Raw genomic sequence first — 19,411 nt, forward strand, 5'->3', positions numbered from 1 at the left:
AGGATGAGGAATTAAGGGCACTTAAGGTGACTCCAACACTCTTCCACACCCTCCCAAACCCGCCGGTGGCTGATCGGAAGGGATTCAGCCCAGAAAACGCCGAGTGTCTCCGCCATCAACGCTGGGTGACCTTGGGAAGGACTCATTCACCCTACCTGATCCCTTGGCTGTATTAGCCACGGAAAACTGAAACACTCCCAAGTACACGTGTACTGGGGAATTCTGTCCCTAAATGGCCCACCGTGTCCAACTGCCCTAGACCCCCACGCTTACCCCTACCCTACTGTAGCAGATGTATCATGATATATGCCAAAGATTAAAACAGTACCTAATATTTGTTGCTTATGTTGTAGCAGGCATTTTAAATATAGTAACTAATCTGCACAACCGCTCTGAGATAGCATATATTGGTATTTCAATTTTAAAGATGAGTATACTGAAGTGGTGAAGCATGCTTTGGGCCACAGGCAGTCCAGTCTTAGGCCAGGGATGTGCTCCTAAACTGTCTTCACATCATTATCGCTTCTTGGGTTGTTGGTTTTGTTCAGAGCAGAGCTCGCTTTGCTAAAAGTGCTGAAAACTGCCTACTTAATATAGCCATTCTCTTAAAGAAAAAGCATCTTTGAATAACCACCTGACTCCCTTCCAGCAAGCAATGGAGTAAGCAGTGAATGTGACTTGTTTATTCATTCAAAAACACTCATTTGCCTATCCTGTGTTTGGCCCCAATGGCAAAGATTAAAACTGAATTAAAACAGCCTTTGCTTTTAGGGATCTCAAAAGAACATTTGACTCTTAACAGTGGTGAAGAGGGGATTCGCCTCTGAGCCAAGGGCTGTGGGAGACCCACAGTCATATTTTAGATTCTGGGATGAAATCAAAAAGGGTCCAAGAGGAGTCCTTTTACCTCTGCCTCATTCCTATACATTTAGATTTGAAAAACAACTCAGGAGGTGGATCCAAGAAATGACACTATGAAAATTCAATCTAAGTTTCTGCTGCTACCCACTTGAAATCTAACTCAAAATCTGATTAAAAGTACATAAAATTCACTCCACCTCCATTGCACAGAAGTACTGATTGTCCCATAGTTTGTATGCTGCCACCAAGTATTATAAACATGTAGACACAAATCTCTAAGCATCATGTGTCTACCGAGCTATTTGACTCGATCTTTTAAATGTCAGCAAAATGCTATTCCTGGGGGAAACGCTCTCCTTCGGTACTCACAGCTGTGACAGCAGTAAACTGTAAGACCACAGTGACTTTGTTACTGGACACCAGATAAGGCTGAACCTCACATGCACAGCCCACAATGTGGTTAGCACTCAGTGCAGCCTTCTGAGCCCAGTCTTACATGTTGAGCAATTACTTATCCAGCAACCCTTGGCTGAAATTCTGCCAAGTTTTGTTTTTATTCTTCTAGGTCAATATGAACCTCTGAATTTAAGAGGTACTTTGTGTTATGTATTAGGGAACTTTTAATAAAGCAGTTAAAGTCTCATGGGAAAGTAAGATGTTAGCGAGTATTTAAAGTATCTCCTCAAAAGAAAAAGACTGGAAAACTGCTTTTCTCAGTTGTCAGTTCTCATCATAGGAAGATTTTTGTCTTCAACAGTCTGTATCTCTGTCCTTTACCCTTTCTTTTATTTATTTATTTATTTATTTTTGAGATGGAGTCTCCCTCTGTCGCCCAGGCTGGAGTGCAGTGGCCGGATCTCAGCTCACTGCAAGCCCCGCCTCCTGGCTTCACGCCATTCTCCTGCCTCAGCCTCCCGAGTAGCTGGGACTACAGGCGCCCGCCACCACGCCTGGCTAATTTTTTTGTATTTTTAGTAAAGACGGGGTTTCACTGTGTTAGCCAGGATGGTCTCGATCTCCTGACCTCGTGATCCGCCCATCTCGGCCTCCCAAAGTGCTGGGATTACAGGCTTGAGCCACCGCGCCCGGCCCCTTCACCCTTTCTAACATCAACACTGGACAAGCACTAAGTCCACAAGTGGCAAATACTAAAGTACTGCCACACATTAAGTAGAAACATGTACACCAAATTTTACTGTGCATATTAATAAATATTCTTTATTTTAAATTTTGCACATTGCGCTTTAACATTACATCCAAACATTTTGCAAGTGGATGTCTACTTTGTAAAACCATATATTCAGCTCATTGTCATTTCTGTACAGAATTATAAGTACAACATTACTTTTTGCCACTAAGTTGCTTTAGTAAGTCTCACAGGAAGAGAAACATTTAATGAAAAGAGATGGCTTAAATCATATGGCAGGCCTGCGCAGCCACGCAACTAAAGACACAAGCCTGAAGAAAGAACAAACTAATGAGGATACCTCCACCGTCTCCCAAAACAAGAAAGAATCACATTGATTTAAGATAAAATTTTGCCATAAGTCACTAAATTAAGAGTTTTTCGAAAGAGAAGGCGCAGTAGTCATCGTGAGTGTTTCATTGAAAGACAGAGCTATTTTATTTATTTAATTTGCTCCAGCCGTTGTCAACCAGCCACTACAAATGGGCCTCTTGTGATCATTTAAGCGGCAGTATTTATTAAATTTCTCCTTCAGATGCTGTCGGTATTGTTCTCTATTGCTGTAGAAAGACTGGTTATTAGCCATAAATGACTGTATTTCATCTTGTGAGATAAAGATTTCCTCATCTGAAGTACATTCAGACTCATCCTGCAAATCAAAGCAGTAGTTAAGACTATGACTTAAGAACGCAAAAAGATACGTAATGGAGGACAGCTAAACATTAAACCAGTCTAACTTTTTAGTTTCAGTTCGGTCACATAAAGCCTTTAATTGGAGTGTTTGCAGAATAAGCATCATGTCATTCTGCCTAACAAAGTAGTGAGAATAAAATCTAACCCCTTGAGTTGAAACCTTGAATCTATAATTTCTCCTAGAAGCCTATGAGCCTAGCAAACTACCACCATACATTGGTCTTAAAAAAATAACTAATTGGGCCGGGCACGGTGGCTCACGCCTGTAATACCAGCACTTTGGGAGGCTGAGGCAGGCGGATCACAAGATGAGGAGATCGAGACCATCCTGGCTAACACAGTTAAACCCCATCTCTACTAAAAATACAAAAAAATTAGCCAGGCATGGTGGCAGGCGCCTGTAGTCCCAGCTACTCAGGAGGCTGAGGCAGGAGAATGGTGTGAACCCAGGAGGAGGAGCTTGCAGGGAGCCGAGATCGCGCCACTGCACTCCAGACTGGGTGACAGCGAGACTCCTTCTCAAAAAAAAAAAAAAAAAAACCCAACAACAACAACAACAAAAAAAACTAATTGAAGATGTTACAACTAGTTACCACATTTTAAGTCGCCGGACTTATCTCTAGCTAGTCCTATCTTGAAACATTCATCTCTACAAACTAAGTAAAAGATAACCGTTTGTTACTTAAGAAGTAAGTTACACTGCATCACCATTAAACTTTTACAACCATTAAAACTTCTAAACTTTTAAACATTGAACTTATACAGGTGGTGGCTCACACCTGTAATCCCAGCATTTTTGGGAGGCTGAGGCAGGAGAATCACTTGAACCTGGGAGGCAGAGGATAGAGTGAGCCAAGATCATGCCACTGCACTCTATCTAGCCTGGGCAACAGAGGGAGACTCCTCAATAAATAAATAAATAAATAAATAAATATTGAAACTTTACAACCATAAAAAAGAAAAAAACTAGCCAGGCACGGTGGCTCACGCCTGTAATCCCAGCACTTTGGGAGGCTGAGGTGGGCAGATAACCTGAGGTCGGGAGTTTGAGACCAGCCTGACCAACATGGACAAACCCAATCTCTACGAAAAATACAAAATTAGCCAGGCATGGTGGCACAAGCCTGCAATCCCAGCTACTCGGGAGGCTGAGGCAGGAGAATCACTTGAACCCAGAAGGCAGAGGTTGTGGTGAGCCGAGATCACACCACTGCACTCCAGCCTGGGCAATAAGAGCAAAACTCCGTCTCAAAAAAGAAAAAAGCTAGTATTCCAAAGGATTTGGTTTCATCAGGACTCTTAATGGAAAACATACCACCTTTCTCCTTCCTTCCCTCCTCCAAGGGCCACCACCTATACTATGCACTGGGTCAGTTGGAATCAGGTAAAAAGTCTCAGGAACTAGAGTCTTATCCTACATGACACATAAAAGAAGAAAGCAGCCTCTAGTTCAAACTGTACATTCTTCCTGGTATGGAAGGGTGGCTACTATAACTTGCCAATCAGAAAGGCAAAGTTTACTTACAGTAACTCGCTTCAGGGAGGCAGACTCCTGAATATAATGCTACCTCTATCCTTTCTCCCAACTACAGATAGTCCTGACTTACACTCGGTTTTTTTTTTTTTTTAATTGGGTGCTCTGTAGCCCAGGCTGGAGTGCAGTGGCGCCATCTCAGCTCACTGCAAGCTCCGCCTCCCGGATTCACGCCATCCTCCTGCCTCAGCCTCCCAAGTAGCTGGGACTACAAGTGCCCGCCACCATGCCTGGCTAATTTTTTGTATTTTTAGTAGAGACAGGATTTCACCATGTTTGCCAGGAGGGTCTCGATCTCCTGACCTCGTGATCCGCCCGCCTTGGCCTCCCAAAGTGCTGGGCTTACAGGTGTGAGCCACCACGCCCGGCCAGGTTTTTTTTTTTTTGAGAGGAAGTCTCACTCTGTCACCAGGCTGGATTACAGTGGCACGATCTCAGCTCACTGAAACCTCCGCCTCCCGGCCTCAAGTGATTCTCCTGCCTCAGCCTCCCGAGTAGCTGGGACTACAAGCGTGCACCACCATGTCCAGCTAATTTTTGTATTTTTAATAGAGATGGTGTTTCATCATGTTGGCCAAGATGGTGTTGATCTCCTGACCTCATGATCTGCCCACCTCTGTCTCCCAAAGTGCTGTGATTACAGGCATGAGCCACCGTACCCAGCCTTACGTGGGATTTTTTTTTTTTTTAAACTTTACAAAGGGTTTATTGGGGTGTTGAATGTATTTTCGACTCAGCAGTATTTTTGAGTTATAATGGGTTTATTGGAATATAACCCCACTGTAACTCAAGGAGTACCTATAATGTCTTCTACTGAGACAGAGGCAGCCATGGAAACATGCTCCAAAGCAGATGCATAAACCATGAGTGGAAGGACAGAAATAAAGCCCCCAAAGAATAATGAAATACTACCCTTAATTTCTTATAAGCTTGCTTCCACTACCTACCTTAAGCCCTCAAATACTAACCCCTCCCACATCCACCCTGTTCCCAAACCATTATATACAGTAAGACCACATGGAATACTTACAAGGAGTTCAACTAAGCTCTTGGCACCTTTTCCAGAATCGGGACCAAACAATGATTCTGTAGGTTCTGCAAACTGTGGTACATTTTTCCTATGCTCAAACCAAGGTAGTGGCTGCCCACCCTTTTCAGAGCTGCAACAGCTTTCAGGATGTGTATCTTTGGTCTTGTCACGGTGAAACACTGTGTGCACGGTATTTCCTGAGGTCTCTCGATTACCTGGATCTGTAATACAGCTTCCAAGCTTCTGGATCTGATACCACAGCAAAGGATTTCACAGGTAAAAAGGCATGAAATAATAGCAATTATTCTTTAAAGAGAGAGAAAAAAAAAAAAGCCAGGCACGGTGGCTCACGCTTACAATCTCAGCACTTTGGGAGGCCAAGGCAGGTGGATCACCTGAGGTCAAGTGTTCAAGACTAGCCTGGCCAACATGGCAAAACACCATCTCTACTGAAAACACAAAAATTAGCCAGCCATGGTGGCATGTGCCTGTAATCCCAGCTACTTGGGAAGCTGAGGCAGGAGAACTGCTTGAACCTGGGAGACAGAGGTTGCAGTAAGCCAAGATTGTGCCACTGCACTCTAGTATAGGCGACAGAGTGAGACTCCATCTCAATTAAAAAAAAAAAAAAAAAAAAAAAAAAATCCTGACATAGTATTAAACCTTTAGAAGGAATACTAAGTAATAGCAACAGCTGGCATTCATTTACCAGGCACTTACTATGTACTAGACACTATGCCACACCTGCCAATATACATTCACTTCACATTATTAGAACCTAATATGATAGGGACTAAACAAATTGTTTAAGATTACATAGCTTATAAAAGTATAAAAAGAATTGAATTTCTGACTCACAAGGACTGTTGGACAAATGACCACATCTCTCTGTGCCCCCGACACACACTCTCACACGATGAACAACAAATAGAACTGCATAAAGAACTCATTCTTAAAAAAGTAAATCCTAGCAGCTAAGCTGCACATATGCCACTCCAAGGAAAACAAGTGTTCTCTCAACAGCAAAGGTTTAAGAATTATAAGTTATGACACTTACATGTTCATCACATTTCAATATCTTGCTTTTCTTTTTCTTCTTTTTATTTTTTCCTTTTATGTTGTTCTCTTCGGAATTTGCCCAACATTCAACACAACTATCACCATCATCCTCTTTGTCTTCACAGTGATGAACACAGGAGTCATCACCTGCAGAAATCAATAATCCTTCTTAGTTATGTTAACTCAGCCATGTAGTAGAAATAACTGGGAAACTTAATGTGAACCTACCGTGTTCATCATGATTACAAATGCCTTCAGTGCAGGCAACATCTGAACCCTCCCGAGAACCTGTTTCACTCCCTTCCATGCTAGATGAATATCCACAATCACTACCATTACAGTGTGGAGATAAGCCTGAGAATAAATCAAGTGAGAGTTACAATTAACATACCAGTAAGTATATTAGGACAAAGAGTGAACCCATTGGGGACCACAGAAAAATCTCATAATTAACGGCTTATTAAAAGTAGAACATTTCCAATGAAGGATTTTTTTTTTTTAAGTAGAAAGTAAATTAAATAATGAAAATATGATTAGGAATTTACCATTTTTTGTTTTTGTCAAAAAATACGTCAAAGAACATAAAGAAAAAGGAAATTATTAAGTATCTGACTAAATTATATGATATTCTTGGGACTATAAAGCAGTTTTAAAATTCCAGCTCACAGAATCTCTAAAAGCTCTTACATTTAACATTAAGAAAGAATAGCGTTAACAGTTGATTTTAAAAAGAAACTATTACTCACCTTTCTTTATTTTAGGGGACCCCAAAAGATTGCCACTGCTAGGACAGGTACATGATGTATTTTCATTGGTAACAATTACTTCTACACAAGTATTACCATCTTCAGTACTGCCACAGGCTTTGCAGCTGCTATTTTCTATGAAGTCTGTTTCCTTTAAGGATCAACATTAAGAGACAGTCAAGAGCTTTACTCCGTAACAGCTATACTTTATTCCCTAGATCAAAACTATTTTCATCATAACACTAAGATGTGGCGTTTTCATTATACCGACACTTACACTGACAGTACAAAAGTAATGGTGGGTAAAGATATTCGTCCTTAGCATGAATCAAGACAGTGCCAACCAAGGTGTACTTAGAATCACTGTATTCTTTTTTTTTTTTTTGAGACGGAGTTTTGCTCTTGCTGCCCAGGCTGGAGTGCAATGGCGCGATCTTGGCTCACTGCAACCTCCACCTCCCAGCTTCAAGCGATTCTCCAGCCTCAGCCTTCCCAAGTAGCTGGCATTATAGGCATGTGCCACCAAGCCCAGCTAATTTTGCATTTTTAGTAGAGATGGAGTTTCTCCATGTGAGTCAGGCTGGTCTCGAACTCCCGACCTCAGGTGATCCACCCACCTCGGCCTCCCAAAGTGCTGGGATTACAGGTGTGAGCCATCATGCCCAGCCGAATCACTATATTCTTCAATTGTCAAGCGCTCTCACAAAAATAGATATTTTACTTATGTCTTTGAGGAAGCTGTAAAAATATTAATTGTATTAAATATCAACCACAAATACATATGCTTTTTCCTTTTTTTTTTTTTTTTTTTTTTGAGTAGGGTCTCCCTCTGTCACCTAGGCTAGAGTACAGTCGTACAATCATGGCTTACTGCAGTCTCAAACTCTTGGGCTCAAGCAATCCTCCTGCCTCAGTCTCTGAAGTAGCTAGGACTACAGAAGCACACCACCAGGCCTACTTTTTTTATTCATTTGTAGAGATAGGGTTTCATTATGTTGCCCAGGCTAGTCTTGAATTCCTGGCCTTAAGCAATCCTTCTGCCATGGCTTCCCAAAGTGCTAGGATTACAGGCATGAGCCTCCACACCCTGACAACAAAAATCTTTTTAATAGTCTATGTGGGGCCAGGTGCAGTGGCTCATGCCTGTAATCCCAGCACTATGGGAGGCTGAGGCAGGTGGATCACTTGAGGTCAGAAGTTCAAGACCAGCCTAGCCAAGATGGTGAAACCCTGTCTCTACTAAAAACACAAAAATTAGTCAGGCAAGGTGGCAGCTGACTGTAATCCCAGCTACTCAGGAGGCTGAGGCAAGAGAATTGCTTGAACCAGGACAGCAGAGGGTGCAGTGAGCCAAGATTACACCACTGCATTCCAATGTGGACGACAGAGTGAGACTCTGTCTCAAAAAAAAAAAGTCCATGTGACAAACTTCAAGAAATATGCTTAAAGCACTTTTGCTGCAGCTGTCTCAAGGAAACGTACTTGTGCAACTTTTTGAGGTGCAAGCTGAACTTTTTTCCTAGAACATCAAGTTCACTTGCAAGAATAACTGAGAGACAAACTATAGTTATTCGGACTTAGATATTTAGCAGGCATTTTCTCAAAAATGAATGAAGTCAGTCTGCTACTTCAAGAGAAACAATGAACAACAACTGTTGTCAATGATAAAATTCAAACATTGAAACAACAATCAGAATTTTGGCCTTGCAACCAGCAGTACTATGAACTTGAAGGTTACTAATACTTAGACTTTTCTGACCTGCATAACTCAGTGAACTTTGAAATAAATTCCAATGCATGATGTTACGAAACAATGCATGAGTAAAAGACCTATTCAAAGTCCAATATAGTCCAATGGATTCTATTTTAACAGAGTACAAAAAGGTCATTGATAAGGCATCAGATTCCATATTGCAATGAATCTTTTAGAAACTACCACTGGTGAAAGTGTAGTATCGAAGAATATCCACAACTATCTGAAAAGTTTTACATTAAAATGCTGCTCCCAGCCAGGCACAGTGGCTCACTCCTGTAATCCCAGCACTTTGGGAGGCAGAAGTGGGCAGACTGCCTAAGCTCAGGAGTTCGAGACCAGCCTGGGCAACATGGCAAAACCCCGTCTCTACTAAAAATACAAAAGAAAATTAGCCGGGCATGGTGGTAGACACCTGTAGTCCCAGCTACTTGGGATGCTGAGGCACGAAAATTGCTTGAACCCAGGAGGCGGAGGTTGCAGTGAACCAAGATCTGCCACTGCAATCCAGCATGGGTGACAGAGCAAGACCCTGTTTCCAAAATAAAATACTTTTCCTACCATATATATCTGTGTGAGACTAGACTTTCTTCATGTGCTTCAACCAAGCCAATAAATGGAAACAGACTGAATGCAGAAGCAGATACAAGAATCTAGCTTATTCGGTTGGGCTCAGTGGCTCACGCCTGTAATACCATCATTTTGGGAGGCTGAGGTGGGCGGATCATGAGGTCAAGAGATCGAGGCCATCCTGGCCAACATGGCGAATCCCGTCTCCACTAAAAATACAAAAATTAGCTGGGCATGGTGGTGCACGCCTGTAGTCCCAGCTACTCGGGTGGCTGAGACAGGAGAATCGCTTGAACCTGGGAGGTGGAGGTTGCAGTTAGCCGAGATCGTGCCACTGCCCTCCAGCCTGGCAACAGAGCGAGACTGTCTCACAAAAACAAAACAAAACAAAACAAAAAGAACCTAGCTTATTCCTTTTAAGACTAACATTAAAGATGTCTGCAAAAAAAATGTAATACCATTCATGCTTCTCACTCTCATTTTAGAAAATAGTTATTTTTGAAAAAATATGTAGTCAACATTATTATTATTATTTTTTTTTTTTTTTTTTGAGACGGAGTCTCGCTCTGTCACCCAGGCTAGAGTGCGGTGGCCGGATCTCTGCTCACTGCAAGCTCCACCTCCCGGGTTTACGCCATTCTCCTGCCTCTGCCTCCCAAGTAGCTGGGACTACAGGCGCCCGCCACCTTGGCCGGCTAGTTTTTTGTATTGTTTTAGTAGAGACGGGGTTTCACCGTGTTAGCCAGGATGGTCTCGATCTCCTGACCTCGTGATCCGCCCGTCTCAGCCTCCCAAAGTGCTGGGATTACAGGCTTGAGCCACCGCACCCGGCCGTCAACATTATTTTTGAAGGAGTTTAAAATTTATCTTTTAATTTCTACTACAGTAAATACTGGTAAGTATAACCTACATAAACAAAAGCTCATTGAGTACTTTAATTTTTAAGAATATAAAGGGATCCTAAGACCAAAAAGTTGAGAACTGCTCTAGGTCATGCACAGAGGTGGCTTTCTACATTTTGACTTTGATCTAATAGTACATTAAAGTCAGGTAAAGAGATAATTACCAAACATTGTCTTCATAAAACAAAGACATGACATTAAAATTCTGACTGATACAGACTACAGTAGGAAAAAAGCTGATATAAAAACTGCAGGAGCTCACAACTGGAAAAGCATAGTAATGCCCAAATCTAGCAAAACGCAATACAGTTAACCCTCCGTATCTGTGGGTTCTGCATCCATGAATTCAACCAAGAATCGAAAATATTTGGGGGGGAAAAAAATCAACCTGTATCTGTACTGAACATGTACAGACTTTTTTCTTGTCCTTATTTCCTAAACAATACAGTATAACAACTATTTAAACAGCTTTTAATTTATTTACTTTGAGAAAGTCTCACTCTGTCGCCTAGGCTGGAATGTAGTCGCACGACCTTGGCTCACAGCAACCTCTGCCTCCTGGGTTCAAGAAATTCTCATGCCTCAGCCTCCCAAGTAGCTGGGATTACAGGCATGAGCCACCATGCTCAGCCCTACATAGCTTTTACATTGCATTAGGTATTATAATTTAGAGATAATTTAAGAATACAAGAGGCCAGGCATGGTGGTACATGCCTGTAATTCTAGCACTTTGGGAGGCTGAGGTGGGAGAACTGCTTGAGCCCACAGGCTCGAGACCAGCCTGAACAACATGGTGAAACTCCATCTCTACAAAAAATACAAAAAATTAGCTGGGCCTGGTGGGGTGCGCCTGTAGTTCCAGCTACTTGGGAAGCTGAGGTGGGAAGATGACATGAGCCTGAGAGATGAACACTGCAGTGAGCCATGACTGTGCCACTGCACTCCAGTCTGGGTGACAGAGTGAGACCCTGTCTCAGAAATAAAAGTATAAGGACGATACGCATAGACTATATGCAAATATTACACCATTTTATATCAGGAACTTGCACATCTGCAGATTTTGGTATCTACAGGAAGTCCTGGAATCAAACCCCACAGATACCAAGGTACGACCGTACTTTTTTTTTATTTAAAAAAAATATAGAGAAAGATAGGGATCCCACTATGTTGCCCAGGCTGGTCTTGAACTCCTAGGCTCAAGTGATCCTCCAGCCTGGGCCTCCCAAAGTGCTGGGATTACAAGCATGAGCCACCACACTTGGCCTGTACTTCTATCTAAAAGCAATACATACACACTTAAGAGCTGACATTAAGAAGTATTACCTTCTCTTGGCTTACTTCCTTTTCATCTGCTGTTTGTAAGGGAGTAGGAATATCACACACACACTTATTTTTTCGTCTATTCTTCCGTTTTTGGCGTTTCTTTTCTTGCTTGAGTTCTCTTACTCGTTCCTCTTCTGAAAATTCCTCACAAAGTTGTTCCAATCTGCTAATACCCTGTACTTTTTCCACGGTCATCTATTAAAAATAAGGTTGAGGGTGAATATTGGTCAGAACTTCGTTTTTTTGTTTTGTTTTGTTTTTTTGTTTTTGTTTTTGAGACAGAGTCTCGCACTGTCGCCCAGGCTGGAGTGCAGTGGCGTAATCTCGGCTCACTGCAAGCTCCGCCTCCCAGGTTCACACCATTCTCCTGCCTCAGCCTCCCGAGTAGCTGTGATTACAGGCGCCCGCCACCATGCCCGGCTGATTTTTTGTATAGACAGGGTTTCACGGTGTTAGCCAGGATGGTCTTGATCTGCTGACCTCATGATCTGCCCACCTCGGCCTCCCAAAGTGCTGGGATTACAGGCGTGAGCCACCACGCCCGGCCCCTGTGTTTTCTATGTACACACTCCTATTCCAAACCAGCAAGATTCTAGTTTTAAATTTCAGAGTTTTTGTTGTTGTTGTTGTTGTTGTTAAGACAAAGAGTTTCACTGTCACCCAGACTGGAGTGCCGTGGCACCATCTCGGCTCACTGCAACTTCTACCACTCAGGTTGTAACTAGTTGTAACATCTTCAATTAGTTTTTTTTGTTGTTGTTGTTGTTGGGTTTTTTTTTTTTTTTGAGAAGGAGTCTCGCTGTCACCCAGTCTGGAGTGCAGTGGCGCGATCTCGGCTCCCTGCAAGCTCCTTCTCCTGGGTTCACACCATTCTCCTGCTCAGCCTCCCAAGTAGCTAAGACCACAGGCGTGCGCCACCACGCTGGCTGATTTTTATATTTTTAGTAGAGACAGGGTTTCACCATGATGGCCAGGCTGGTCTCGAACTCCTGGCCTTAAGTGATCCGCCCACCTTGGCCTCCCAAAATGCTAGGATTACAGGCTTGAGCCACCATACCTGGCGTAAATTTCAGAATTTCAACAGAGCAAACGTAAACATACCATTTCCTCATATAATGAAAAAACTATTTAACCTGATTAGATGATCTAGTCTCTGAAGGCACAAAAATACAAAGAGAAAAAGAATAACGAGCCGGGCACGGTGGCTCACGTCTGTAACCCAGCACTTTGGGAGGCCAAGGCAGGTGGATCACGAGGCCAGGAGTTCGAGACCAGCCTGACCAACATGATGAAAGCCCTGTCTCTACTAAAAATACAATTAGCCACAAGGCCGGGCACAGTGGCTCATGCCTGTAATCCCTGCACTCTGGGAGGCCGAGGTGGGTGAATTATGGGGTCAGGAGATAGAGACCATCCTGGCTAACTCGGTGAAACACTGTCTCTATTAAAAATACAAAAAATTAGCCAGGTGTGGTGGTGCACGCCTATAATCCCAGCTAATTGGGAGGCTGAGGCAGGAGAATAGCTTGAACCCGCGAGACAGAGGTTGCAGTGAGCTGAGATCACACCACTACACCACTGCACTCCAGACTCAGCAACAGAGCGAGACTCTGTCTTAAAAAAAAAAAGAAAGAAAGAAAAAGAAAAGAATAAGAAATGTGAAATGTGTTCACCAACTACTACAAATCTCCTCAGACTCCTCAGAACCGGGTACTTAAAAGTTCATGGATGGGCTTCTGGAATTTATACTTTTCATCCTATTCTCATTAGGGACCAAGACCCAGTTTTTAAAGGGTTACAACTGTGCTCTAGTATATATAAAATACCTAACAGCTTTTTTTTTTTTTTTTTTTTTGAGACGGAGTCTTGCTCTGTAGCCCGGGCTGGACTGCAGTGGCCGGATCTCAGCTCACTGCAAGCTCCGCCTCCCGGGTTTACGCCATTCTCCTGCCTCAGCCTCCGGAGTAGCTGGGACTACAGGCGCCCGCCACCTCGCCCGGCTAGTTTTTTGTATTTTTAGTAGAGACGGGGTTTCACAGTGTTAGCCAGGATGGTCTCGATCTCCTGACCTCGTGATCCGCCCGTCTCGGCCTCCCAAAGTGCTGGGATTACAGGCTTGAGCCACCGCGCCCGGCCAATACTTAACAGCTTAACGTATGCTCTATAGATAATACATTTTTTAAAAAGCAATTTACAAGCATTGAACCCAATACTTGCATTACAAAGCACCTTCAGTGTGCTTCTAAAAAGTAGTTCTTATACCATGGCATTCACACAGCATTTACTTCATACTATTGGACATTAGTAGGCAAAACGAAACTCACTAAAGGTTTTAACATTTCCTGCTTAATCCTTGGCTGCATTTAACTTTTCACTAGTTATTTATTCATTTTTTGTTTTTGAGACGGAGTTTTACTCTTGTTGCCCAGGCTGGAGTGCAATGGCATGATCTTGGCTCACTGCAATCTCCACCTCCCAGGTTCAAGCAATTCTCCTGTCTCAGCCTCCCGAGTAGCTGGGATTACAGGCACATGCCACCACGCCCGGCTAATTTTTGTATTTTTAGTAGAGATGGGGTTTTATCATATGAAATGAATGGTCAGGCTGGTCTCAAACTTCTGACCTCAGGTGATCCGCCTGCCTTGTCCTCCCAAAGTGCTGGAATTACAGGCGTGAGCCACCACACCCAGCCTCACTAGTTATGTTTCATAGCAGCATCTTGTTAAACATCTTCAGTTTTCTACTCTGAGAAAGTCTAAAAACCAAGGCTGGCAAAGTAACAGGATTAAAAACGTTTTTTTAAATCCATCAACTTCTTCTAAATCCCAGTTCCCCAGACCACCACCACTCCAACCCAAAACCATGTAATGATATCCAGCCAAAGCCATGAAGCTCTATCAGTGATGGACAGTCCTTTGAGGCACTGGTGGCTTACATTAAGATTCAGTCCAGGGGCCGGGCGCAGTGGCTCAAGCCTGTAATCCCAGCACTTTGGGAGGCCGAGACGGGCGGATCACGAGGTCAAGAATCGAGACCATCCTGGCTAACACGGTGAAACCCCGTCTCTACTAAAAATACAAAAAATGAGCCGGGCGAAGTGGCGGGCGCCTGTAGTCCCAGCTACTCGGGAGGCTGAGGCAGGAGAATGGCGCGAACCCGGGAGGCGGAGCTTGCAGTGAGCTGAGATCCGGCCACTGCACTCCAGCCTGGGCGACAGAGCGAGACTCCGTCTCAAAAAAAAAAAAAAAGATTCAATCCAGTAACGTGACTAAGCAATCTTAGACACTGGAACAGCCCACTGTTCTTACCTCAAAACTCTTTCGTAAAGCATCAACACCAAGATAGAAAAGCATCTGCCACGTCTGCTCTTCTGCCCGTAGTTTTTGCCAGATTCGATGCAGTCTTTCATAAAGATGAATTCCCAAGCAGGTCAGAACTTCTTCTTGAGCTATATCTATTGTCTTTGCATGCCTTTCTCTTCGCCTATACAAGGGAATAATCACACATTAATTCCTAATACCTTTAACCGAAACAGTGAAAGATGGATAACGTAGCTGCAAGTTCAGGTTTTAAACACAATTTGCTTACCTAGTAACAAGACAGTTATACATTTACACTCGTGTATATGTAGATATACAAGCATGCATGTCTACAACCAATGAGAAATACACATGCAAGTAGAACTTAGTCCTCGTATTGCTAAAAATAAAGTAATTCAGGAACTGGCTCTAAAGAGATGGGTTTTAAGGCACAAAGCAATCACATGAAAGTGTCCAGCTCACAGTAGACACAACAATTCCTTTTTCTTTCCAATTATAGCAAAACATTTTTTCCTTCATTTGGTTTTTTGTTTTGAGGGGGAATGGAGAAAGGCAATGCCAAAGTGATTCAATCATGGGCAAGAGTCCTCCAGGCTAGTCTTTACAAGTGTTCACAGAACTTTGGCGATAAAAAAGGCCTTTGTATTCTAGCAGAAAGTAGGCACTCAAATGAGGGTTGATACCCTAAACAGAAAAGGAAATGAATTTGATTTATTCTATGAACATCATCATCTGATTTTATTTTTACAACAAAGAGATAATACTTTAGGTTTCTATATAGTAATGATAATATAATACACACAGTTCATGAATTACATTCAATAAGGCATTTCTTAATCCCCTACTGCAAAGATCTCACGCAAAAACCATTATTGTGAATAAAATTTACACACGATAATGCATGGATAGAGGGAGAAAAATCCCTTCTAATCATTTTCAAATGAAAATGATAGTCTGTAACAATGAAAGCCAAAAAAGCCTGCCTCCCTTCAAGCAAGAACTAGCAGAGGACTGAACCAAACACCAGAGAACAGTTTTTCCCTATTTTCAGTCAATTAAGAAATGCATACTTTAAAGAAAAGCAAAATCTTTACAGGCATACTTTAATTTATACATACATCATATGTACTGAGGCAGAAGGTGATGAAAATAAACTTTCAGTAATAAAATGAAGCAAAGCGCTAGATAGCCCATTCTAGCAAATTACATACTCATACCCTCCTGCGAACTCTGGCTCAGCACGACCCAAAAGATGTGCAATGAAGTCTGTTTCACAGCAAACATGAATGTGTCGCTCATGTGGACAGCACCGCAAGCCTTCATAAAGTGCAGCACAGTAGCCCTTTTCTTTGCTGCAGTCAAGTTCACCAATAAGAATATTGTATGCTCGGAGGACTTTATTTTTGCAATCAGTGCAAAACCTGTTGAAAAGAAAAACCTCAAAATTAAGAACCAGCTGTGCAATTATCTCATGTGGCATATAACAGTATACTAGATGATGGCACTCTCTCCCATCTACAGCATCCAAAAAAAGCCTCCATACACACATTTAAAACACATGCATGTAAGGTAAATACAAATTTAAGGATTGCATGAATACAGACAGATCTTCACTGGCAAATGATTTTTAAACTAGGGAAACACATAGCCTAAAAGAATGAGGCAGATACATACCTATGATTTCATAAAATGCATGCCCAGAAAGTATTAGTTGCCAAGAACTAGCATGTCTCCACTTCAAAAGCTATTTGCACAGGTCAGAAATAAAACAATAGAGGCAACAAACCAATGACTCTTGATTGGTTTTTTTCTCTCTCCTTCCAGCCTCTGAAAATAGATGGTCTCTTCAGCCAGTAGACCTTGACTCCAATTTCTATTACAACATTTTAATATTTCACTAGCTAAGCATTTGAGGATAGGGGTAGGGGTAGGGGTGGGGAGAAGAATAGGAAAGTGGTACATGTATTTTTAAATTTTCTGATTATTTCCAAAATGCCAAATTCTTCTAAAAAATGCCTATTTCTCAATAACAGACATGATATAGACAAAACATACATGGAAACTGGTTTAAACGTAAGTGTATATACTGTGACAAAAGTATAGAAGGGTTTGTGAATGTAGAGAAGGAAGAAAATTCATTTTAGAAACCAAATATCAATCAATCAGAAAGAAAGAATAGAGCCTGTTTTCTTAATCTTTTAATTCCTGGAACAAGAAGAACTTGGTCAGGTGAAAAAGCCACGCTCACAATAATAGTAACTGGCTAAGAAGATTAGTTAGGTGAAACAAGGAAATTTTGATCTCTTTGATTTAAATTCATCTCCCAAATGAGCACATCTATGCGTATGGCTTCAAGTAACATGTCTATAAAGATAATCTGTGACTCTACAGCTCCATTCAAATCTCTGCTATTGCCTGAGGGCCAGACCCATATTGAAAAGTGACGAGACATGACAGATGTCCAACAGGCAACACCTTAAACTCACTGTCCAAGGGTAACACTGTTCTATTCCTATGTTCTTTCTCAATCCCTGTTAAGAACATCGCCATTCACAGCCATTCAAAGTCACCCAGGCTGGAAATCTGAGTTAATTCCAACTTCTCCCTAGGTCTTCCTATTAAGGGTAGGGCCAACTAGTATTCATTCTTTCTTATTTCTCCTGTAGGTCCCTATTTTCAATTCCCTCTGGCATGGTTTAAGTTGCCTACTATATATATATACGTTTTTTGTTTTTTTTTTTTGGAGACAAGAGTCTCTCTCTGTTGCCCAGGCTGGAATGCAGTGGCGCCATCTTGGCTCACTGCAACCTCTGCCTCCTGGATTCAAGCGATTCTCCTGCCTCAGTCCCCCGAGTCACTGGGATTACAGGCACCCACCACTACGCCCGGCAATTTTTTGGTATTTTTTAGTAGAGACAGGGTTTCGCCACATTGGCCAGCCTGGTCTTGAACTCTTGACCTCAGGTAATCCACTCACCTTGGCCTCCCAAAGTGCTGGGATTGAGCTACCGCACCCGGCCCACTTTTTTTTTTTTTTTTTTTTAAAGCTTCTTAACTACTTTCCTGTTTCCACTCTTCCTAGCATTGATGTATCTCTTACACCAAAATAATTTTTCTAGCACAAATCTGATTATCTGTGTCTCAGCTTAAAAACCTTTCACCTGGCCAGGCGCAGTGGCTCATGCCTGTAATCCCAGCTCTTCGGGAGGCCGAGGCAGGCGGATCACCCGAGGTTGGGAGTTTGAGACCAGCCTGACCAACATGGAGAAACCCCATCTCTAGTAAAATACAAAAATTAGCCAGGCGTGGTAGCACATGCCTGTAATCCCCATTACTCTGGAGGCAGAGGAAGGAGAATCGCTTGAACCCAATAGGCGGAGGTTGCAGCGAGCCGAGATCACACCACTGCACTCCAGCCTGCGCAACAAGAGCTAAACTCTGTCTCAAAAAACAAAACAAAACAAAACAAAAACTTTTCAGTCGTCCCTATTATTAATACTTCTGATTTACGCTCTTCTTCGTGTTTTGTTTTTTAGACGGAGTTTCACTCTGTCACCCAGGCTGGAGTGCAGTGGGGCGATCTCGGCTCACTGCAACCCCCGCTCCCCAAGTTCAAGCGATTCTCCTGCCTCAGACTCCTGAGTAGCTGGGATTACAGGCGCCCACCACCATATCCAGCTGATTTTTGTGTGTTTTCAGTGCAGACAGCGTTTCACCATGTTGGCCGGGCTGGTCTTCAACTTCTGACCTCAAAGTTACTCACCTGCCTCGGCCTCCCAAAGTGCTGGGATTACAGGTGTCAGCCACCACGCCCGGCCTAGACTTCTTACTATAGTATTTACCCTTCTATAGCCATGTCTTTATTTCATGCACACACATTTTGCTGGACCAATAGTAGATAATGATTTTTTTTGTCTTTTTTTTTTTTTCCTTTTTGAGGAGAACAGGGTCTCATTATATTACCCAGGCAGGTCTCGAATTCCTGGGCTCAAGCTATCCTCCCGCCTCTGCCTCCCTGAGAGCTGGGATTACAGGCGTGAGCCACCGCGCCCGGCCAGATAACGATTTCTTAAAATGAAGATATGGACTGGATACAGTGGCTCACATCTGTAATCCCAGCACTTTCGGAGGCCGAGGAGGGTGGATCATCAGGAGTTCGAGACCAGCCTGGCCAACATGGTGAAACCCCGTTTCTACTAAAAACACAAAAATTAGCTGTGTGTGGTGGCACACACCTGTAATCCTAGCTACTCAGGAGGCTGAGGCATGAGAATTGCTTGAACCCAGGAGGCAGAGGTTGCAGTAGCCAAGATCATGCTATTGTACTCCGGCCTGGGTGACAAAAGCAAAACTCCATCTCAAAAATAAAAAAATGAATGTATGTTAAATTAGAGGCTCTAAGTCCACTTGGTAAACAGAGGCAATAATACTGAC

General features: G+C 42.7%; 1 protein-coding gene across 4 annotated transcripts in view; it reads right to left on the reverse strand.

The window, feature by feature from the left end:
• Positions 1-2,051: 2,051 nt before the first annotated feature.
• GGNBP2 (gametogenetin binding protein 2) overlaps positions 2,052-19,411 on the reverse strand; it is a 50,677-nt gene continuing 33,317 nt past the window's right edge. For 2 of the 4 annotated variants that reach the window (XM_008011183.3, XM_008011185.3), the window contains 8 exons: positions 16,195-16,398; positions 14,966-15,140; positions 11,658-11,852; positions 7,110-7,260; positions 6,592-6,717; positions 6,362-6,510; positions 5,305-5,553; positions 2,052-2,696 (listed from right to left, as the gene is read on the reverse strand). In XM_008011183.3, the coding sequence (XP_008009374.2) occupies positions 2,493-2,696; positions 5,305-5,553; positions 6,362-6,510; positions 6,592-6,717; positions 7,110-7,260; positions 11,658-11,852; positions 14,966-15,140; positions 16,195-16,398 (1,453 nt within the window). In that variant the 3' untranslated portion in view covers positions 2,052-2,492. Of the gene's footprint in view, positions 2,697-5,304; positions 5,554-6,361; positions 6,511-6,591; positions 6,718-7,109; positions 7,261-11,657; positions 11,853-14,965; positions 15,141-16,188; positions 16,399-19,411 lie in introns of all 4 variants that reach the window. The other 2 variants (XM_008011181.3, XM_008011184.3) reach the window with 1 other exon arrangement.

Source organism: Chlorocebus sabaeus, chromosome 16, assembly GCF_047675955.1.
Source record: "Chlorocebus sabaeus isolate Y175 chromosome 16, mChlSab1.0.hap1, whole genome shotgun sequence".
Lineage (NCBI taxonomy): Eukaryota > Metazoa > Chordata > Mammalia > Primates > Cercopithecidae > Chlorocebus > Chlorocebus sabaeus.